Raw genomic sequence first — 24,024 nt, forward strand, 5'->3', positions numbered from 1 at the left:
TTCAGGGCACGCATCTCCTCCAGTTAAAAAGACAGTCCACTCTAAGGCTACAACAGATGCTGCTTTTGGCCACCCAGATGAAAGTGGCCAGTTTCCTTTCCTCTTGTGGAGAGACAACTGAGCTCCATTCAACATCTCCCTGCATGGTACAGCTGAAATCAGCGACTAAACAGGGAGAGAATTGCACTGCTTCCCTTTATTCTGTTTTCTTGTGGCGGGGGGGGGGGGAGGGGGGGCGGCGGGATTTAATGTAGGTTGCACCAAGAACCACAGTGGTGCAGCCTATCTTAACCCAATAAATTCCACAAATAATATTTGGAGAACAAACAAGTTTAATTCTTATTTAGAATCATAGAAAGATACTTTTTTTCCAAAAAATATACTTTATTCATAAAATTTGCAGCAGTACATACAATACAGTTCTCATAGCACATTCCAAGCATACACAATATAGATTATGCAATTTGCAGGTTACATCAAGTACAGTTCAATGAAACACATTGGACATAATTACAGTTCATGACACTCCAGGGTGCCTCATTGCATCACAATCAATACAGGTGATTCATTACAGATACATTACAGATTTATTACGGGTACATTACATCAATTTGAATTTTACATTCTGCCCGAGGGGGTTTTTCCCTGATTGCAGCCCCTCGGTATACAACGGCGGGAAGGCTCTAAACGGTTGCCTTTCCCCACAGACAGCACAGAAGGAGGCCATTTGGCCCACTGTGCCTGTGCCAGCTCTTTGAAAGAGCTATGCAATTAGTCCCACTCCCTTGCCCTTTTCCCATAGCCCTGCAAATTTTTCCCCTTCAAGTATTTATCCAATTCCCTTTTGAAAGTTTTTATTGAATCTGTTTCCACCGGTCTTTCAGGCAGTGCATTCCAGATCATTACAACTTGCTGCGTAAAAATTCTCCTCATCTCGCCTCTCATTCTTTTGCCAATTACCTTAAATCTGTATCCTCTGATTACAGATCCTTCGGCCATTGGAAACAGTCTCTCCTTCTTTACTCTATCAAAACCCTTCATGATTTTGAATACCTCTATTAAATTTCCCCAAAACCTTCTCTGCTCTAAGGAGTCCAACCCCACCATTTCTAGTCTCTCCATGTAACTGAAGTCCTGTATCCCTGATACCATTCTAGTGAATCTCCTCTGCACCATCTCTAAGGCTTTGACATCCTTCCTAAAATGTGGTGCCCAGAAATGGACACAATACTCCAGCTGGGGCCTAACCGGTGTTTTATAAAGGTTTAGCATAGCTTCCTTGCTTTTGTACTCTATACCTCTGTTTATAAAGCCAAGGATCCCATATGCTTTTTTAACAACCTTCTCAATTTGTCCGGCCACCTTTAAAGATTTGTGTACAAATCTTTAAAGGTGGCCGGACCCTCTTTAAAATTGTACCATTTAACACATAAACTTATTAATGGCACATTTAGCTTTAAAACTTTTCTTACTCAAATGCTTTCATAGAGTTATTAACACAATGTTAAAAAAAACTTCTTACAACAAAATATTCTTTTTTGAAAATACAGCAATTTGATTCCATTAAAGAAACAGAGTTAAACATTAATGATTGGTCAGAAAAAAAGAGTTTTGCAAACTAAGTATGTGTATCAAGCAAATAACAGTGCTGTTGACTTTCTGTGTTTGACCTCCCTACCAAGACACAAAGGTCTATTTCACAACATTTCAACATTTTAAGATTTAAAAAAAACAAGAGAAAGTAATCCACAAATTGCAGATTGCTTGTGGGGAGAGCAGCTGATAAGTGGGTCCTTAAACTATTGGTAAAGTATTCACCAAATTATTTTGCAGAACATTGTGGTACCTTTTAGTAAGATAGGATAATCATTTATGAACAGCTTCATAATGAATATTGTTAGTTTTATGTTTTCTTATTGGACATTTCCAGGCCAGCACTACTTGTAAATAATCTATTTTTTGTGCTATGGCTTGATTATTTGTTTCACCAACCACAGGGTATGGAAAAATCACCCATAATAAACATTCATTTGTAAAATACTATTGAACAGTCATTAGCAGAAACAGTTTAAAGAGGTCCTAAGAGTTACCCCTGGAGATGTATAACTACAGAATGGAGACTGGGGTGATTCCACTCTCCCATGCTCCCAGCTGTTGCTTTAATTGAATTTGTCACGCATTGTGACAAAACAAGTTTAGGTTGCACTGAGATTTGAAGTCAGATCATTGGACTCAGGGTCATTTATATTATATCAACTTCATAGTTTTTGTGATCTATGCTTTTTTTTCATAGCTCGCTATGGATTCAATGGAGTTTGGATGTTTTCTGTATGCAATTGAATGGCATTTGTTTGGGAACTTGTGATCGCAGGAAGCACGGGTGAGAGAATCGGGTCTACAGCATTGTAGCCCGAACTCCTATCCAAACTCCCTGCGATCATGGAGTGCAGATTCACACCTAATGGGTCATAATTTGCTGTCAAAATAACAGTGAGGATAATGGCCCTCGCCGTTATTTATGTGAAAATGGTACAGCAACTACAGGTGAGCGGCAGATACGTGGTTAAACACAGATATACAAAAGTTGCTGTCCAAGATACGCCGCTCCGCTGATAGCTTCGCAAAAACGGCATCTTGCTATCTGCCTCACCATTGAAATGCATTCAGTGGCATTAAGTTGCTGTATTTGCGCGGTAGATACGAACTAAACTTGTCACAGCAAGTAAGTCTCGCCCATTTCAGAATAAGTACCCTTTTAATGATGTGATAAGTGTTAATTACTGCCAGTCAACCTCTCTGGCACTGAAAATTAGCAATAACAAGTGTGGACTCTCATTCCTTCAGGTTTTAATTGTTGGAGATTTTAAAAATTAAAAATTAAATTTTTTAAAAAAATGTTTACTTTTCCTTTATGTCTCTTTTTTCTCTCTCTCTTAATCCAATTTTTCTTTCCCTCTCTATTTCTCACTCTGTACCTGATTTGACATTGAATTCATCCTCTCTAATTTACACTTCCTTCTCAGTCCATGCGCTGTTAATTTCACAATCCTTCAATCTGATTGGTTAAGGAGATACACAGTTGCTTGCCTTGTTCACTCAGATCCCAGATGCCCTGTTTCCCTCATCGCGACGTTATCAGCTCACGCTTTCAGCAACTTGCCACGCAAATAATTTAAAAATCTAAATGTACATGGGCAAGTCTAACTAACGGCAGACACCGTTAGATGCCCTGCCTCAGCAAATTATGGCCCATCATCTTTTCTGGGATTATTCCTGGTATTTTTCTCTCCTCTCTCTTTCTCCTACAAATAGTAGCTAGAGATAGGAATGTGCAACTGTTGAAGCAGATGTAATGTTGCGGAACTGTAAAAAGTCCACCAGTCATGAGGTTTTGTTGAGTAAGCCTTGCTCTGCTATGAGTAGAATGCACCCTGTGTGTCATTTGCTTCTTCACCTGCTGTTTGTTTTTAATAAAAAATGGGCCGAATTTGCTGGAAACTATGGTGCATACGATTATTATGGCGCAGAAATTCCAGGAAATTATAGTGTTAGTGACTTACGCCATTAAGTATGCCACACCATAATTTCCTGGCACTTTTGTGCTGCTCCACGCGAGACCCTCGCCGATAAAGTTGAACAGCTAATTATCATAGCTCTGCCCCCATTAAAACCAATGGTGAGATGGAGTTTGCCAAATTAACACCACTGTGATCGCAACAACTACTTAGATCATTACAGAATAGCGCTGGTGGGCTCAGTATGTTTGGTTCAATGACAATAACCGTAGTTTACTGTTTGAATTTAGAAATAATTGTGTTGCTCTCATTAGGTACTTTTTAATTATTATTTAGTGGTGCAGTTCTGACAGTGTATAGGGTCACTGGTGCAAAGTTTAAAGCAACAGAAATTATATAAATATATATATATATATCCGGTGGGAGCTGGTTGCTGGTTTCTAGCCTTAAACTACCATCCAATGTGACTTTTTTAATATGTAATTCGGATCGTTAATCCTATGTGTTGTGAATGTGGTGATAAGTGACCACAATGGGCCCATTTACACCTTATTAAAATCCAATTTGTATATCAGGAATAGCACTGGGATTACAGACTGATTGAGCAACTGAAGACTAAAAACCTTTGGTTTCCAAGTTGTTCCTACAGCCTCAATGGGAAGAGGGAAGGATCACTGTTCCATCTAATGAACTAACCAGACAAATATAAAAATAATTCTTAAAATGAATTAACTTTCTAACATTTGAATTTGTGATTGTTTCTGTCCATCAGCTCAACCTTAAAAAATCTATTTTAAACACTTCTGGGCCCAAGTAGCATCACATCGCAATGGTTTTTTCTTTGTCCATTGGCCGCACCACTCCCAATCCACCTCTTTGCTCGTTATGTTGTATTCTAATTATTTTTTCAGCAAATTGTGGTGTAAATTTGCCACTGGAAGATCAGGGAGCACAACGGTATAACGTATGGCGTTTGTCATCACTTCTGCCATTGCTGCAAATTCCAGGCCAATATTTTTCAATTGCAAAGAAAGCTACACAGAGTAGTGGATTTGTGGAGTTCAATTCCGGCAAAAGCACTGGAGCTGCGTCCATTAATCCTTCAAAAAAAAGCCAGATAAATATCTGCGTGGAATTCAGAATGAAGGCCCTGGGATAGATATAGACTGAGGTGATTAACTCTATTTGGAATTCCCTTCAATAGCTCAGAAAGTTTATCCAGTGAGGAACTGAGTCATACAGACCACGAAGGTCCCAGGTTTGGTCCCTGATCAGTGCTGAGTTGATCACAACCCGGGTCGCATTAGGGATGCTGCAATTGCCCTCAACCCCACGATTGTTCTGGATTCTCACTCTTAATCCCTTGTAGACATTGGATCAAAATAGCCTGCTGATACATGCAATCAAGGCTTGCACATGAATAATAGTTACTTGGGTAAGGCACTGAGGGCAGCTGTGGAACCATGTCCCAGCAAGGAGTCAATGCGTTCAGGAGCACCTCATCGGTAGATATCTTGGGTGCCCGCTGGCCCCATGCTGCCAGAAACTCTGATATCTGGCTGCCACCCTTGGAGGAGGCGGGGTGGTGCTGGTGTAACCCCTTCTCTTAGCTACCTGGTTATGTCTTTGGGGGTCAAGTCCACTTCCCTTTCCAGGAAGACCCCCTTGGTGGGGCCTATCAGTGCCCTTCTGGAGATCAGTATGCATCATCTCTCTCGGCCCCCAAATTGTAAGACCACCCGGGAACTCAAAGTGTCAGTGAGGACTCAGCAGATCTGGATCCCTGCCTGTTTCTGGATCGTTCCAACAGGCCTCTGATGCAGTCATAGTAGGAGCCTGACAGAACTCATCAGGAAATTTGGGAGCCTTGTTTCATCCAATTCTTCAAAGACAAATGTTTTGTTTCTCATAGGTCTAACCAACAGCTTCCATCTCTTAGCTTTGATGGCTCCACCCTTAGTCATTCATCTATCTGTTCAAGAAGAGAGAAAAGAACAAATCGAGTAACTATAGACCAGTTAATCTAACATCATTTGTTGGCAAACTCTTTGGGGGTGATTTTAAACCCCAAGAACGGGTGGGTTTGTGGTGGGTGGGAGTTGAAAATAGTTGTATTTTTGAGTCGTAACCGCAAAATTTTCAGACTTTGCATTCCCAGTGGGAAGCCTGTACTTTTACACGCTGATGTTAAACCCGGAAATAAAGCCATGTTGTGGTTGCAACCCAAAAATCAACTATTTTCAACTCCCGCCTGCCCCAAGCCCACCCGTTCTTGGGGTTTAAAAAAACCCTAGAATTCATTATTCCGGAGGAAATTCTTAGCATTTAGAAATACATGGAATAATTAAGCACTGCCAACATGGATTTGTTAAAGGTAAATCGTGTTTGGTAAATTTAATAGAAGAAGCAACTGATTGGATAGATTAAGTGAATGCAGTAGATGTAGAGTATATGAATTTTCAGATGGCATTTGATAAGATGTCTCACTGCCTCGCCTTTATGATTCTGTGACATCATGCTCTTCTAGTTCCACTGGTAGCCTGTCCCAACATTGTAGACGAATATCTCAGAGTTATTTTCAAGTCAGAGAAGTGGAAACCAAGCAGCATGCAAAGGAAATTGGGGATGAAACTAAGAGTAGGGAAGCAGACATAAGCTTTTATGAGGTTTTTGAAGGCTAGCGAGGTAAAAGGTGGTTTTGCAAGAGAATGCCAGAAGGCAGTGGTTGAAAGATTGGCCTCCAATGGTAGATTGGAGGGAGTTGGAACAAGAGGTAATCCAAAGTCAAGGGAATGGAGAGTTGCAACCCCGAGGGGTCTGTGCGGCACAGAAGGAATGCCCCATTGGAGGAAATTCAGTGACTGTGTTGGGACAGGATAGCAGTAGAACTAGAAGAGCATGGTGTCACAGGGACATAGAGGAGATGCAGTGGAGGAAAAAAGAACGACCAACAGCGTCAAAGTTGGCAGAGAGAACAAGGAGGGATAGTGAACCACAATCACACAGGGTGGCATTGGTGACCATGGCCAGGACAATCTCTGTGCTGTAGGCAGGTCAGAAACCATATTGGAGAGATTTGATCAGGGAAAGTTGAGTATGTGTTAGGTGGCAATGAAGCATTCAAGGACCTTGGAGAAAAAATGAAGTTTAGACATAGGGTTTGAAAAAAATAGAGGAGTTGAGGTTGGACTTTTCAAGAAGTGGATGGTGAAAGCAATTTTGAAAGGAACAATGCCAGAGGATAGGGGAAGGCTGACAGTGTTGGCAAGCATTTTTTAAATTTATGCTTACATAAAAATAAATATTTGCACATTAATAAACTATTGTAAAATAAATTACTACAATAAGACTTTCTAGCTATAATGGAATCATTTCCCCCCCTTTCCTGGTCTGGAATACCCAACAATACCTTGGCTAAAATCAGTTCGCTCAGCAGAAACCAAAGATCAAACCATTATTCCAAAATGGCTCTAAATCCTTTCAGAGCTCTCCTGATGTAGCTCTTTTCAATCACCTAACGACTACTAACAATTGTATTCTAGCACAGACAGGACCTCGCACGCAACCAGTGCATATTAGAAAATCGTGGGTGAGCTGCCTGTAATTTTCCACCCATTGAAATCGCACCAATATGTACTGGCTGAGCCTCAGCTGATGTAATGGGGCCTCGTAAAATTTACCCTATATATGTAGAACTCATAACATTACACATTGAGCTGTCTGGGGAGCCAAGGAGTAAATCAACTCTGGTTGGGTTAAATAGCATTGGCAGAGACCTGGGAAGAGGAGACCTTCCCAACATTTCAACATGGTAATTTATAGTATGGAGAATGTGGGGGGGCGGGGGGGCTAAGGAAAATAATTTACAAAGCAGGCAGGAGGATAATTACACTTTGAAATATTCAGATTTTCTTCTATTGAAAACAGGAGTCAAAGAAAATTGGTAAAAACCATGCTGCTTCCAATAATTTTGCTGTTAATCGTTACCTCATTCACTGGGACAGAAGTTTTTGCAGTAAGGGAGAAACGTCATGACCATCATGAAGAAGACCTTCAGAATCATGGGCAAGAATCTGATCTGGCAATGGTTTCTTCTGCAAATGCTGATTTTGCTTTCAATCTCTACAAAGAAATTGCTAACCAGAGTACTTCTAACATTTTCTTCTCCCCTCTGAGTATTTCCACGGCTTTAGCCATGCTGTCTCTAGGAACCAGATCTGTGACTTGTCAGCAGCTTTTCAAGGGACTTCACTTCAAGAATATGACACAGGAAAGAATAACACAAATGAACAGCGGCTACAAGCATCTTCTACAGACCCTGACGGCAGAAAACAGTGAGCTTCAGCTGTTTACAGGAAACTCTCTTCATATTCAAAAGGGCTTTGCTGTACAGCCAAACTTTCTAAATGAGACCAAGAAGTTTTACAATGCAGAGGTGTTTACTTTGGATTTTAACTTGGATCCCCAAAACGCTAGACAACAAATTAATGATTATGTGAAAAAGGTGACAAAAGGAAAAGTTGAAGAGATTTTTACAACAATTGACCCTTCAACTAAAATGTTGCTTATTAACTACATCTTTTTTAAAGGTAAATCAATTTTTGTTTTTGAATGTTTTGCATGCTATACATCTACTATGATAAAGAACATAATTGCAGAGAAAATAGCTAAACACATCATAGTTAATATTTTGCAAGATATGAAATCGTGTTTTAACTGTATTTATAGAAGTTGTTCCACTTTATGAATGTAATTGTTACAAATAATTTTATAAAAAAATCTAATATTGAAACTTTAGCCAACATTTCATTCATTCCAAAGGCTCTGTTTAGTTCTACTTTGTATTTCAGTGCAAGTGGATTTTTTCATCCTACAACATTGATACAAGGGCAGATTAGTATAGTACCCTTTTCCTGTCTCATGATGAAACAAAGAGCCATCGGTTTCAACGGCAGTTATGTTACTTGGCAATTCAAACAAGGCATCAATCCACTATGGAAAAATATGCTGTTCATATAAAATAAGCTAAATTGAGCTCAAAGTCTGGTAAACACAGAAGTAGATCGTGAGTAGTTCTTTATAGAATAGGAAAATACAGATATTTACATCTCAGAACTATGCACCAAGATGTCACCAAATTCAAATAGACACAAAACATTTGTTACCAAGTATAGTCTTCAGGTGAAGCGGAGTTAGAGAGCAGGGGATAAATGGACCATGACGCACAGACATAATCCAGTCACCATTTTAAAATCAAACTTTCTTTTCTTATTTTTGATATAATGGCCCAAATCTTGCTGTAGCGGGGCATCTCACGGCATGCTTCTTCCTGCACCCTTCAGCTCAAATGTTTTGCCCTGTAAGTTGCTGGAAGTGTGAGCTGATAACGGGTCATCTGGGACCTTGGTGAACGACAGGACCAACAGTGTATATCTTTAACCAATGAGACTTAAGGATTGAGAAAGAAACGGAGGAACAACGGAGAAGGAAATGGGGTGAATTAAAATCAAATTAGAACAGAAAGAGAAATAAAGAGAGGGAAAGAAAGATTGGATTAAATGCGAAGAGACAGAAAGGAAAAGTATGAAAAAATGTAAAAATTTAACATTAATTTTTTTTTAAATCACTAAGAAGAAAAGATGCATGCAGGAATGAGACGTCACAGTTTAAATAGTTCCCTTTCTGAGCCGGAGAGGTTGATTGGCATTGCATTAACAATTCTCATGTCGTTAAAAGGGTACTTATGCTGTTAAGTACCAGCTCTAACTTTCTGCGGTGAGTTTAATTCGAGCTTAATGTGCAAAAACCAGCAAGCTCTTAAAAATAGAGGCGAGTTTGTGCGAGGCGAGTGGCGTAAATCGACCAGCAAGTTATGGCAATTCGCAACTCATAGCGTATCTCTTCCTCGCCGTTGATAGCCAATTTAAGCATTAATAACGGCGAGCGTCATGAACTCACCATTATTTTTCAAGCAGGGAAATTACAGAGATGTACAAGAATCATAGAGTAGTGATAATGGGGAAGTTGGACTATCCTAATTTAGACTGGGATAGTAATAGTGTAAGGGGCAAAGAGGGGGAGGAATTTTTGAAGTGTGTTGAGGAGAACTTTCTTGACCAGTACATTTCCAGCCCAATGAGGAAGGAGGCATTGCTGGATATGGTTCTGGGAATTGAGGTGGGCCAAGTGGATCAAGATTAGTGGAGGAGCATTTAGTGAACAGCGATCATAGTATCATATGGTTTAGATTAGCTATGAAAAAGGACAAGGACCACTCTAAAGTAAAAATACCCAATTGGAGGAGGGCCAATTTCAGTGGGATGAGAATGGATCTGGCCCGGGTAAATTGGAATCAAAGATTGGCAGGCAAAACTGTAATTGAACAATGGGCGGCCTTTAAAGAGGAGATGGTTCGGGTACAGTCTAGGTACATTCCCAAGAGGGAGAAAGGTAGGGCAACTAAAGCCAGAGCTCCCTGGATGACAAAAGAGGTAGAGAGCAATATGAAGCAGAAAAAAGGGGTGTATGACAGATGTCAAGTTGATAATACAAGTGAGAACCAGGTTGAATATAGAAAGTTCAGAGGGGAGGCGAAAAAGGAAATAAGAGGGGCAAAGAGAGAGTATGAGAATAGACTGGCGGCCAACATAAAAGGGAATCCAAAAGTCTTCTACAGGCACGTAAACAGTAAATGGGTAGTAAGAGGATGGGGGGGGGGCCAATTAGGGACCAAAAAGGAGATCTACACTTGGAGGCAGAAGGCATGGCTGAAGTACTAAATGAGTAATTTGCATCTGTCTTTACCAAGGAAGAAGATGCTGCCAAAGTCACACTAAGTGAAGAGGTAGTTGAAATACCGTATGGACTAAAAATTGATAAAGTGGAGGTACTATAAAGGCTCGCTGTACTTAAAGTAAATAAGTCACCTGATCTGGATGGGATGCATCCTAGGTTTCTGAGAGAAGCAAGAGTGGAAATTGCGGAAGTACTGGCCATAATCTTCCAATCATTCTTATATACGGGGGTGATGCCAAAGGACTGGAGAATTGCAAATGTTACACCCTTGTTCAAAAAAGGGTGTAAGGATAAACCAAGCAACTACAGGCTAGTCGGTTTAACCTCGGTAGTGGGGAAACTTCTAGAAATGATAATCCGGGACAAAATTAACAATGACTTGGACAAGTGTGGATTAATAAAGGAAAGCCAGCACAGATTTGTTAAAGGCAAATCGTGTTTAACCAACTTGATAGAGTTTTTTGATGAGGTAACAGAAAGGGTCGATGATGGCAATGCGATTGATGTGGTGTATATGGACTTCCAAAAGGTCTCTGATAAAGTGCCGCATAATGGGCTTGTCAGTAAAGTTGAAGCCCATGGAATAAAAGGGGCAGTGGCAGCATTGATACGAAATTGGCTAAATAACAGGAAACAGAAAGTAATGGTGAACAGTTGTTTTTCAGACTGGAGGGAGGTGTACAATGGTGTTCCCCAGGGGTCGGTACTAGGACCACTGCTTTTCTTGATATATATCGATAACTTGGACTTGAGTGTACAGGGCACAATTGAAGGTGGCAGGGCAGGTTGAGAAAGCGGTTAAGAAAGCATATGGGGTCCTAGGCTTTATAAATAGAGGCATAGAGTACAAAAGCAAGGAGGTTATGATGAAACTTCATAAAACACGGGTTCGGCCACAACTGGAGTATTGTGTCCAGTTCTGGGCACCAAACTTTAGGAAGGACGTGAAGGCCATAAAGAGGGTGCAGAAGAGATTTACTAGAATGATTCCAGCGATGAGAGACTTCAGTTACGTGGATAGACTGGAGAAGCTGGAGATGTTCACCTTAGAGCAGAGATGTTTGAGAGGAGATTTGACTGAGGTATTCAAACTCATGAAGTGTCTAGACAGAGTAGATAGAGAGAAACTGTTCCCATTGGCGGAAGATCAAGAACCAAAGGACATAGATTTAAGATGATTGGCAAAAGAACCAAAGGCGACATGAGGAAAATCTTTTTTACACAGCGAGTGCACTGCCTGAGGGGGTGGTGGAGGCAGATTCAATCGTGGCTTTCAAAAGGGAATTGGATAACTACTTGAAGGGAAAAAAAATTGCAGGGCTTCATGGATAGAGCAGGGGAGTGGGACGAGCTGGATTGCTCTTGCAGAGAGCCGGCACGGACTCGACGAGCCGCATGTCCTCCTTCTGTGCTGTAACCATTCTATGATTCTAAGATTTGAGCCATTACTTTGATTTGATATTAGGATGGAATTTGCTGGAAAAATAACGGCATCTGAACCCCGTGAGTTGCAACTTGCCACAAGTTGCTGGATGATTTGAGCCACTCCGCCGTTAACTTCATGAAAAGGGAATCACGCCTTTAACCTCCCCATAAGGTTCATGAAGTTGTTGCATTTACACATTAATTGCCCATTAAACTTGCTACAGATAGTTAAGCCTAGTAATTAATAGCGTAAGTACCCTTTTAATGATGTGATAATTGTTAATGACTGCCAATCAACCTCTCTGGCCTAGAAAGTGACAATTAAAAGTGTGGAGTCTCATTCCTTCAGGTAGTGAATTGTTGTTGGAGATTTAAAAAATGTAAATTATTAAATATTTAAATATTTTTCTTATTTTTCCTTTCTGTCTTTTTTTTTCTCTCTCTCTTTATCCAATTTTTCTTTCCCTCTCTTTATTTCTCTTTCTGTACCTGATTTGACATTGAATTCATCCTCTCTAATTCACCCTCCTTCTCATCCTTGAAGGATGCAAGAAAAAGTCTAACTAATCGGCACGCTACTGCAAATTCCAGCCCATTATTATTTATAGATAGATAGGAAGACTGATAGCAATTTGGGAAGCAGAGAAATAGAGTTGGTTGGAGCACTGGAGGTTCTCTGCGGCACAGCTGAAGAGCTGGGAAACACAATATTGAGGTGCAACAGTGGCACCACTGGTTGGAGGGTGTAACTACAGTGGGTCAAGATTACATTGGCTGATTCTGTTACAAATGTGGACGTAGGAATTTATAATGGAAAAAGCTGACATCAAAATGTAACAGAAAGTAAAATTTTGCAGTTATAAGATTTTTAATATATATATGTCCTTGAGTTGGTAACACTGTAACAGTAACAAAAACACTTGCTATTTTTATTCCCCCCCTCACCCCCAATAAATACCATAAGAAAAAATTGTCAACCCCAGTCCATCACCGGCATCTCCACATCATAAGAAAACTAGTTATTCTTACTTGATCCAGAGGTGGTATTGTAACCTCGCTCAGCCTGTAACAACAAACATGGCTGAAAAATGAGCAAGGCCTTAAGATTCACCAGCATGTATATAAAATCCTTGAATAGGTGATGTTGTAATAGTAATGGTAATGCCTGCCATTCTTGCTTCTTCCGGTGGTGGCATCTTACCCCTTAATAAAAAATCTCTTTACTTCTTCCACAGTTACTTCTTCTCTTAAAAAAAAATGCAAGAATGCCTCTTATTCTTGCTTGCTTCAGAAATAATGCTGTTACTTCTCCCAGCCTTTTACAACAGAGATAAAAGATCTATTATTCCCTCTGACTGACTATGAGCAATGCATGAGATATTTTCTAGTCTTTTTAAAATAAAACATGTTTTGACTGTGGGACAGCAAATCTCAAAATTCTTACAGCTTATTTATTACATCTTCAAAACTTATTGATAGTAGTTTGCTGCATAAGACAGGTGATTTGTATTGCATCCAGGAGAGACAACACCATTTCTTCAACCACTGACCAGTGATGGTACATCGAGTTACATTGAGTCTACAGCACAGAAACAGGTCATTCGGCCCAACTGATCTATGCCGGCGCTTATGCTGCACACGAGCCTCCTCCCTTCCTACTTCATCTAACCCCATCAGGATACCCTCCTATTCCTTTCTTCCTCACATGCTTATCTAGCGTCCCCTTAAATGCATATATGCTACTTGCTTCAACTAATCCTTGTGGTAGCAAGTTCCACATTCTTACAACTCTTTGGGTAAAGAAGTTTCTCCTGAATTCCCTATTGGATTTATTAGTGACTATCTTATATTTAATGACTTCTTGGTTTGCACTCCACCACGAGTGGAAACATTTTCTCCACATCTACTCTATCAAACCCTTACATTATCTTAAAGAACTCTATCAGGTCACCCCTCGGTCTTCACTTTTCTAGAGAAAAGAGCCTCAGCCTATTCAGCCTTTCCTCATAAGTAGATCCCCTCAGTTCTAGTATCATCCTTGTGAATCTTTTTTGCACCTTCTCCTATGCCTTTATACCCTTTTTATAATATGGAGACCAGAAATGTGCACAGTACTCCAAATGTGGTCTAACCAAGATTCTATACAAGTTTAACATAACGTCTCTGTTTTTCAATTCTATTCCTCTAGAAATGAAGCCTTGTGCTTGGTTTGCCTTTTTTATGGCCTTATTAACCTGCGTCGCTACTTTTAGTAATTTGTGTATCTGTATCCCGAGATCCTTTGCTCCTCCACTCCATTTAGACTCCAAGCAGTATGTGGCCTCCTTATTCTTCCTAGCAAAATGCACCACCTCACACTTATCTATATTGAAATTCATTTGCCAATTACACACCCATTCTGCAAGTTTATTAATGTCTTCTTGCATTTTGACGCATTCTTCCTTTGTATTAACTATACCCCCCAATTTGGTGTCATCCGCAAATTTTGAAATTGTACTTCCAATTCCCGAGTCCAAATTGTTAATGTAAATTGTGACCAACAGTGGTCCCAGCACCGATCCCTGTGGAACACCACTTCCAACCTTTTGCCAGTCTGAGTAACTACCCTTAACCCCTACTCTCTGTTTTCTGTTTTGTAGCCAGCTTGCTATCTATTCTGCTATCTATCCCCTGACTCCACATGCTCTGACCTTAGTCATGAGTCTACAATGAGGTACCTTATCGAAGGCCTTTTGAAAATCCTAATATATTACATCTACTACATTACCCTTGTCCACTCTTTCTGATACTTCTTCAAAGAATTCAACAAGGTTGGTCAAGCATGACTTTCCCTTCTGAAATACATGCTGACTATTCTTTATTATATTTTCATTTTCTAGATATTTTTCTATTACGTCTTTGAGTAAAGATTCCATTATCTTTCCAGACTAGGGGTTTTATCCTCTCTAAGTTTGATTAGTATATCAATTATCTCCCCCTTTCTATCTTAAATGACTTTATATCTTTCTTGAACACTTCTTCTAATGTCATGCCCACCTTGTTAGTCTCCCTGGTAAGTACTGAGGCAAAATAATTATTCAATATTTCTTCCATTTTGCTGTCATTACCTGTGAGTTTATCTTGTGCATCCCTTAGTGGCCCTATCCCTTTCCTGATTTTTCTTTTGTTATTTTTGGGGGTGATTTTAAACCCCAAGAATGGGTGGGTTGGGGGTGGGTGGGAGTTGAAAACAGTTGTTTTTTTGGGTTGCAAACGCAAAATTTTCGGACTTTGCATTCCCAGCGGGAAGCCTATACTTTTACACGTCGATGTTAAACCCGGAAATAAAGTGTGGTCGCGACCCAAAAAACAACTATTTTCAACTCCCACCCACCCCCAACCTGCCCGTTCTTGGGATTTAAAATCACCCACTATGTGTCTGTAGAATACTTTGCTATTTCTTTTTATATTCCTTGATGATTTAGTTTTGTAGTTCCTCTTTGCTTTCCTAATTGTTTTTTTGACTTCTTTCCTAACTTCTTTGTTATCCCCTTTGTCATCCTCTCCTTTATTGTTTATGTACTTAGCATATGCCCTTTTCCTTAGTTTCAATTTTACCCTTATCTCTTTATTCATCAGTAACAGTAGCATGAGAAGACTGGCCAATTCAATTGGACTGCTGGTTTTTCTAAAGATTGGGTGGTGATTGACGTACCTGTGTGGCCATTTGGGCCACTGCATATGATGCCTGAAGAAAAAGGGGCTTTAATTTATCAATGTGTAGCTGTTCTGTGACCACCAGAATGCTTCCTAGACACTTCCCACAATGCTTTTATTTTGTGCCAATCATCTGTGCCAGGCTTTCTTGAAGGTGAAGGAGAACTGGAAGGGGAGCAGGGCTGCCCTTTTCATCCCTGGTTTATAATGATCCTGGTGGATTCCTGGGCTGCATTGTATCAGCACTTAAGTTTTTTCCATGGTAGTCATGGAAATTATGAGACCCAGGGAACTACCAGGGTCATTACTGAGCATACTCTTGGCAATTTAAAACAGCACTTCAGATGTCTGAATAGATCAGAGTCACATTACAATGCAGCCTCCACAAGGTCAACAGGATAATTGTCGTCTGCGGCATGTTCTATAATCTTGCTGTATAAAGAGGCCTAACCACAAAAGAGGAGGTGAACGATCTAAAAACAATGCCACAACCTCAGGATGTCCCAAAGCACTCTACAGCTAATTGAGTACTCTTGAAGTAGGAGAAAGGCGGTGGCCATGATGATGAAACTTCTTGTACAAGACCATAGTTTGGCAGCAGTTGAAGTATTGTGTACCATTTTGGCACCCCCATATAGGAAGGATGTAGAATCAATGAAAAAGGTGCAGCATAAATTGACTAGGATGTTACCAGGGCTCAGGGATCACAGTTATAAAGAAAAACTTGAGAAGTTAGCGTTTTTTTCTACTAGAGTTGAGGTGGTTAAAGGGTGATCTGATAGAGGTCTTCACGATTATAATAGGGTAAATAGTGATAGATTATTTCCACTGGTCAGCGAGATAGTAATGAAAGGTCACAAATGTAACATAATTACCAAAAGAATTAAAACGAAGGTTAGAAAAAAGTTCTTTACACAAAAGGTAGTTAGAATTTGCAATTCTGTGCTAGAAAGTTGTTGAAGTTCAGTCCATAAGCTCTTTTAAAAAGGCATGGGATAGCTGCTTGAAAAAGAGGAATATTGAAAAGCATGGCAAATAAGCAGGAGAGTGAGATTGGACTAGGTGGCTGATGCGGAGAAAAGCACTGGGGCAGATTTGATGAGTCAAATGGCCAGTTTCTGTGCTGTTCCGCTTTATGATTAGTGCCTGCTCTTCAGCTGTCACCATTGCTCTCTCCTCCTCACCCACACACTATGATTTGTCTGTTGCTACATCTGTATCTCCCTGCAGCAATCCTGGTGTCATGGTGAGAGTGATGTAAAGTGCTGTGATGTTGACTTGCTCAGGGACACTATCTGTGGTGTTACTTTGTTCTCCTAGGTCTAAGAACCTTCAAGCAGTCCTTGAATTGCAATATATTTTGTGTGATGTTACTGAAATTGTATCTATGTCTGGGTGTTAGTGGCTCAGTAGGACAGCAAAATTTGAGCTTGGGGAAGACCTCTGACTTCACTATCCACTGCTCCCTCAATGCTCTTGCACCCTATAATGTTAGGGTGGCCTCTTCAAAAGGAGTCAAGGTCTTATACTAGCTTGGTTTTCCCTAGTTCTTGCCTTCTCCATTCCATTAGGTATTGTCTTGTCTTGCAAGCAGATGAATAGTCTTGAGATATTGCAAGTTTAGAATGCTTCTCCTTAAAAGATGTAATGGTCTCATCCTCATCCTCATCCACTGAATACAGATTGGCCCAATACTGCTTAGCATGGTTCAGAACAAAGTCGTTTACAGGTTCTAAGGGCAATGTTGCAACGTTGCTACTTGTGGCAGATACTAGACATTCCAAACTATATTTTAGTTTTACCAAAGTTGCTTTCTTGAGACCAGCCATCTTCTTCCTCACATTTCTCTAGGTCGATGAACAGTAATTTTTGTGGAATAAACACCTGCCCTGCTTTCCCTAGTGCTAATGTTGGGATAACACTTATAGTCTGTGAATTGTTATTAAGAATAACTCTTTAGAGATAATTTTACAACAACTTAAGAGCTTACTGCCATTCTGATAACATCTGTAAGTCTGCAAAAGAATTCAATCACAACCGAGACTGCTGTATTTAAACAGGCAACCCCAAGGATTGAAAGCCACGATGTCTGAAAGGGTGGTAGAGGCAGAAAACCTCACCACATTTAAAAAGTACTTGGATATGCACTTGAAGTGCCATTACTTACAAGGTTACGGACCAAGTGCTGGAAAGTGGGATTAGGCTGGGTAGCTCTATTTTGACCAGCATAGACACGATGAACCGAATGGCCTCCTTCTGTGCCGTAAATTTTCTGTAAAAAAAAAATAGGGCCTCCCATTAAAACAGCCGCACAACTCTTCAGCTCCCAAAGGAACTATCAGGCCATCCTTGTAAAGTGACTGATCCTCTCTGAGATGATTTATCTTTTCCCTCAGGCATTTTGGGGCTTTTACCAGACCACTAATGGAACACACCTGCTCTCAACGGGTATAGAGTCCATCGGGCTAGTAGTGAAATTTCCTAGGGAAGTCCGGGAGCTCCCCCGGACATGCCCCCTGTGAAGTTGGGGTGGGAGGTGGAAGATTGCCCACACCCACCCCACTGGAGGTTCCTGGCTTCAGGGGACAGAATCCTGGTGGAACCGAGCTCTGCTCCATTTTCTGTCACCAACAGTTTCAACTGAGATGGACCCAGGGCCAGTGCAGAATGTTGGGCCCCAAGTGTATTATAACAGTGTAGCAATAATCTCACATACTGTTCACTCACTACTACTCTTTGTGCTTTCAAAATCAATTTATGAGAATTAACTATTGCTGTGTTACCAAACTCTGCCATATTTATGTCTGACAGGAAAATGGAAGAACCCATTTGATCCAGCAGCCACTGAAGAAACATTCTTTAATGTGAACAAAACCACAAAAGTAAACGTTCAAATGATGTACCAAAACAATCGGTTCAATAAGATAGCTGACCGGGATCTCTTCAGTACAATAATAAGACTTCCTTATACAGGAAATGCATCTATGATCGCCATCTTGCCTGCAGAAGGAAAACTAGAATATGTGGAACAAAATCTTTCCCGAGAAAAATTTGAAGAGTGGCGCCAGCAACTTGGCTACAACAAGTAACTGAAATCTCATTCCAAACAGTCAGTTTACATGAAAATCTTCCTCAGTGATATTTGTACCTGTACAAGTGTCATTTGTTTTAAAATGTTTTTTCTTTCTTTCTCTCTTCTGTTCAATATTTTGTTGAGCAGAAATTTACTTAGGCTCAGCTTTCCAAAATTGTCACTGTCGAAGTCATATAAGTTGAAAAATATCCTAACGGAAATGGGTATTAGAGATTTATTTACATCAGATGCCGACCTGTTTGGAATAAGTGAAAATGAAAATCTGGAAGTTTCACAGGTAGGTTCCCGGTTTCTGCTCCTTATGATGTCAAGCATTTGGATCTGTTCTGCCAAATGCACATTTGGGATGTGTTTACATGTATTTTAACAAGAATAAAAATAAGAACATTTCTTCCCAACTTCAGCTTTTGTTAACCATTTGAAATCAAACCTTCTCTGGCCAATTTTCTGACCTTGTGGTCAATTGAATGGTCAATTTTGATGGACTTTCCTCAGGAATCCACAACAGCGCTGGTCCTGAGTGAAGGAGGAGAGCATCACTGTTGGGAGTGGGAGCTGCCCATCAATTTAGGGCATCGTCACTGACAAACCCATGGTGCTGCCAGAGATTTTTTTAAAACTTCCCTCTGTTGGATCGGCTTTTTCTACCAAAGAAGGGACAGAAGCTGGAGTTTCATGGGCTGGTTAACAGTGGGAAAGGGCCCGATTTAACCTGTAGGCCAGACACCACTCTCTTACAGTGCCGCTGCTGGAAGCAGCCCTGTATTCAGTGGTAGTGCAGTGAGGTAAATAAGGCGACCCTGCTGCATCTGGAGGTGCTGAAACTCACTCCAAACTCATTCATCAATTTAATATTATCATAGAGAGTGAGGAAAGAGACTAGGAAAAACATCTTTATGCACAGTGTTGCTGGAGCATGGGAATAGTTGAGGGAGAGACCATTGCATCTTTATAGAGGAAAAATAAGTCAATGCCAGGAATTTCCTTGGAGCTTCTCCCACTCTGCCTCTGCAACTTTGGCAGAAGTTCAGTGAAAAGCCCGTTTATGCATTTGTATGGGGTTTCCGCTGAATTTCTGCCAATGTTGTTGTGGGAAAATGGGAGAAGCTCCAAGGAATTCCCAGTGAACCATTTGAACCAGAGGAAGATACAAGATTATGGAAGGGGAGCAGGAAAACCAGTTTGGATTGCACGATGGGCTGAATGGCCTCCTGTGTTGTAAAGCTTTTAGGTTGTATGATGCAGATTGCCGATTGCTTGCCTTATCAAACCTTTTCCAACATCAGGGAAGTCCAGTGGCCAGAAAATAAAGCTGTGCATCATAATTTGCAGCACATTGTTCTAGGTACTACCTTCAGCACAATTTGCCTAACACCTATTTACTTACTATCTTTTTTCTGTGTTTGTATTTCATAAGGTTGTTCATGAGGCAACTCTGGATATCGATGAGAAAGCCACTAAGGCAGCTGCAGTCACTGAAGTAAAAATTGTTCCACTGTCAGTGCAGACTTCAGTCAAATTCAACAGACCATTCATCTTGATGATCTATGAGGAAAACACAAACAACATACTCTTTCTTGGAAGAATAAAAGATCCATCCCAGAAATAATCTCCATGAATCTAACCTGTGCAGTGAAGGATTCAGGCCACTCCTCACTTCCAAGGCTTGAACTGATAGACGTATATGATCAACCCAATATTATGATATATTACCATTGTAATTATTTCATTATTTTTTCAGAAATTGGTGGAAATACACAACAGATCCATCAGCATCTGTGAAGAGAAAAGACAGGTTAACATCTTGGGTGCACCCTTTTTTCAGAACCCAAAACTGAAAGTTAAGCAAACATTTCTGTAGGTTTGGAGGAAAGAAAGGTGGAACAACTGATACTCCAATCACAGAGAGGAAGTTAATGGGCTGAATGACTGGCAAACTGCTTAACAGAAAAGCAGGAAAAAGTTAGATGATTAAAAAAAATTCTCAGAGACATTAAAAGAACAAAAGAACATTCAAGTCGCTAAGATACATACAAAAATACAAAAAAGATCAGCTGGTCCATCGAACCTGTCCTATACGGCATGGTGCAACTCCTGCACACCATCACCCCTTTCTCCCCCCACCCACACCCACACAATCACACAGAGAAAAAAGCCCTTAGGCCAATATAGAAAAAAAAACTCTAGGAAATTTCTCTATGACAAGAAAAAATGAAGGAAAATGGAGGAAATGGGGAAAAAGAAAAAAACTCTGCAGATGGAGGAGGTGTGAAATGGGACCAGACAATGCTGGAAATACACAATAGGTTTGCTGGTCTCAAAAGGACTAAAACAGACCAATGTAGACCCTGCAGCCCTCCCCCTGCTGGAACTGTACTATGACAGTAGGTTGTAAACAATTTTACAACACCAAGTTATAGTCCAACAATTTTTATTTGAAATCTACAAGCTTTCGGAGGCTTCCTCCTTTGTCAGGTAAATGTTTACCTGACGAAGGAGGAAGCCTCCGAAAGCTTGTAGATTTCAAATAAAAATTGTTGGACTATAACTTGGTGTTGTAAAATTGTTTACAATTGTCAACCCCAGTCCATCACCGGCATCTCCACATCATGACAGTTAGGTCTACACTCAAAAGGTTAAGCCACCTCCCTCTCCCTGAATGCCAATGGACTCAACCTACAATCCTAACATCCTGTGCTATAAAGTAATGGGGGATGTAGCTAAGATGTGGTTACTAAAATCAGTGTTCAGACTAGAGTACAACAGTGTCCAGAAAAGAGATGGGATAATGCTCCTTTGCAGTTTTTTTTCTTATTATTTTCTGTTTTACTGATCAACAGAAATTAGTTAGTTAGCACTTCAAAATAAATATGAGTAAAATTCATGAATCTCAATGATCTGTGTTAACTACTTTATAAAACAGAATGCAGACATGTGTGTTTCTTTCCCTTCTCCCTATAGCAGCAACAATAAAAATAACGACTTTCTAGTGAAATTTTGTGCTTTCATACTAGTGGTTGATATTCAGGAAAAAGGCACGGTATGATGTATTACTGAATCAGGCTGCAATCTAATGTTTCAACATTTATCAGCCACCAATAATGTTATATCAGTGTTCAATAAATAAAATGATCTTAATTCACACTGTCTTCTATCTGCTTTGATAAATGACATATTATTTCTGTCATCTATCCTCTTAGACCAGCTGCACAAAATTATTAAAAGTGAGCCAAACACAAGATCACAAATGCCTCGAGTTCCCCTGGGGGTTCTTCCAATCTCTTGCTGTGACCATGGTGGAAACAATTGTTTATGCCGGATTTTCCAGGGTTTCCGTTGATCTTCCGCCGAAGTTACAACAGGAGATCAGGAAACTCGTGTGGAAATTCTACCCTGAGATAATTACAGCTGAGGAACGCCATTAGGCCTATTTTAGTTCATCCATCCAGAGAGATCTGAACGGCCTCCGTTGTAGCATCCAGCTGTTTCTGAAGTGGTTCCAAGGTTTATTTCATTTGTTGGTCACTCTTTATGTGAAGAAGAATTTCCTGATATCAGTCCTCAAGTTACTTTTTATTGGTTTGAACATATGTCCCCTATTTCTATTTCCACAGTTTAATTTAAAGTAATATTCTGCGTTAACTTTTTCTAAACCTTTAATGTTCTTGTATACCAATATAAAATCACCTCTCAGATGCTTCCTTTCTAGGCGGAAAAGCCCAAGTTTCTCCAGTCTTTCCTCATAACTCAGGCACCTAACACTGGGGATTGGCTTCGTAGCTCTGCTCTGCACTGTCTTCAACACTTGAATGTCTCTGTTATTTCTAGGTGACCAGAACTGGACTCAGTATTCAAGGTGCAATCTGACCAGAGCACTGTAAAGTATGACCTATATTCTACCGTTTTGGTTATGTGGTTCAATATCCTATGGCTTTGTTGATTGGTGTTCTGCATTGGTTGGATATATTTAGCATGGATCTTTCTAACTATAGAAGTTGGATTCTTACTCCACCTCTTTTCTGAATTTTCTGGGCTCAACCTAAGATCCTGAGGGAGATGAGGGAGGAAATTGCAGAGGCCCTAGATATTAAATTTCAGAGCTTTATTGAGTGTTGATAAGGCTGTTAAAAAAAGCTAATTAAATTCTAGATTTTATCACGAAGTGTGGAATATAAAAGCTAAGAAGTAATGATGATCCTATATAAAACCTTCATTTAGAGTGTTGTGTGCAGTATCGGGCTCCAAACATTAGGAAGAATATTAAGGCTTTAGAGAGGGTACAACCCAGATTCATTAGGATGCTGGCTGGCATGAGGAAATAAAGATACAAAGAAAGAGTTGAAAAGTTGGGTCTTTCTTCATTAGAACAATGCAGAGTGCAGATGATATAATAGAAGTGTTTAAAATCATGAAAGAGTGGGACAGAGTAGATAGAAGCAAACTATTCCAGACATTGAAGGGTCTAGAATGAAGTGCCATAAATAGGAGATTAAATGTAAGCGATTTGGAAAAGAGGGCAGGAAAAACAACTTCACATAGAGAGTTGTGAGGCTGTGGTATTCATCTTCCAGGGGAAGTGGTTGAGGAAAAAACTATGGGGTCAATTTTAACCCTACCTGCCTGTGAGTGATCTATTAAATGGTTTGGTCTTTAAGCAGAAAGGTTTGGAGTTGTTTTGTTCCAATAACAACAACAACTTGCATTTATATAGCACCTTTAACATAGTAAAACACCCCAAGGCGCTTCACAGGAGCGATTTTCAAACAAAATTTGACACCGAGCCACGTAAAGAGATATTAGGACAGGTGATCAAATGCTTTTTCAAAGAGGTAGGTTTTAAAGAGCATCTTAAAGGAGGAGAGAGAGGTAGAGAGCCTGGAGGGATTTAAAACAAGAATGAGAATTTTAAAATCGAGGACTTCCCGGACCAGGAGCCAATGTAGGTCAGCGAGCACTGGGATGATGGGTGAATGGGACTTGGTGCATTTTAGAATAGGGGCAGCAGAGTTTTAGATGAGCTCAAGAGGCCGGCCAGGGGAGCATTAGAATAGTCAAGTCTAGAGGTAACAAAGGCACAGATGAGGGCTTCAGCAGCAGATGAGCTCAGGCAGGGCGGAGACGTGTGATGTTAGGGAGGTGGAAGTAGGCGGTTTCGGTGATGGAGCAGATATGTGGTCAGAAACTCATCTCAGATTCAAATAAGTTGTCAAGGTTCAGCCTCAGTGGCCGGGAAGAAGGCTGGAGTTGGTGGCTAGGGAATGGAGCTTGTGTCGGGGACCAATGACAATGGCTTCAGAGGTAATGTTGCAGGAGCAGGAAGAGAAGCCATTGCAAGTGATTCTCTGGCTGTGGCTGGATAGGTAAGAATGGAACCAGGCAAGCATAGTCCCACCCAGGAGGACAACGGAGGAGAGGTGTTGGAGGAGGATGGTGTGGTCAACCATGACAAAGGCTGCAGACAAAGGATGAGGAGGGATAGTTTACTGCGGTCACAGTCAC

General features: G+C 40.4%; 1 protein-coding gene across 1 annotated transcript; it reads left to right on the forward strand.

Moving 5' to 3' along the window:
• The first annotated feature begins 1,764 nt into the window (after positions 1-1,764).
• LOC137326163 (alpha-1-antiproteinase-like) lies at positions 1,765-20,946 on the forward strand. Its single transcript, XM_067991037.1, has 5 exons — positions 1,765-1,805; positions 7,443-8,104; positions 18,243-18,516; positions 18,652-18,802; positions 19,943-20,946. The coding sequence occupies exons 2-5, from the start codon at positions 7,468-7,470 to the stop codon at positions 20,132-20,134; spliced, it is 1,254 nt and encodes a 417-aa protein (XP_067847138.1). The 5' UTR covers positions 1,765-1,805; positions 7,443-7,467; the 3' UTR covers positions 20,135-20,946.
• Positions 20,947-24,024: the final 3,078 nt, after the last annotated feature.

Source organism: Heptranchias perlo, chromosome 10 (assembly GCF_035084215.1).
Source record: "Heptranchias perlo isolate sHepPer1 chromosome 10, sHepPer1.hap1, whole genome shotgun sequence".
In the NCBI taxonomy this organism is placed as follows: domain Eukaryota; kingdom Metazoa; phylum Chordata; class Chondrichthyes; order Hexanchiformes; family Hexanchidae; genus Heptranchias; species Heptranchias perlo.

Coding starts and splice junctions, on each gene's coding strand:
- LOC137326163 (XM_067991037.1), top strand. CDS start 7,468: ATGCTGCTTCCAATAATTTTGCTGTTAATCGTTACCTCATTCACTGGG. Junction 8,105..18,242: donor TAACTACATCTTTTTTAAAG/GTAAATCAATTT, acceptor TATGTCTGACAG/GAAAATGGAAGAACCCATTT. Junction 18,803..19,942: donor AAAATCTGGAAGTTTCACAG/GTAGGTTCCCGG, acceptor GTATTTCATAAG/GTTGTTCATGAGGCAACTCT.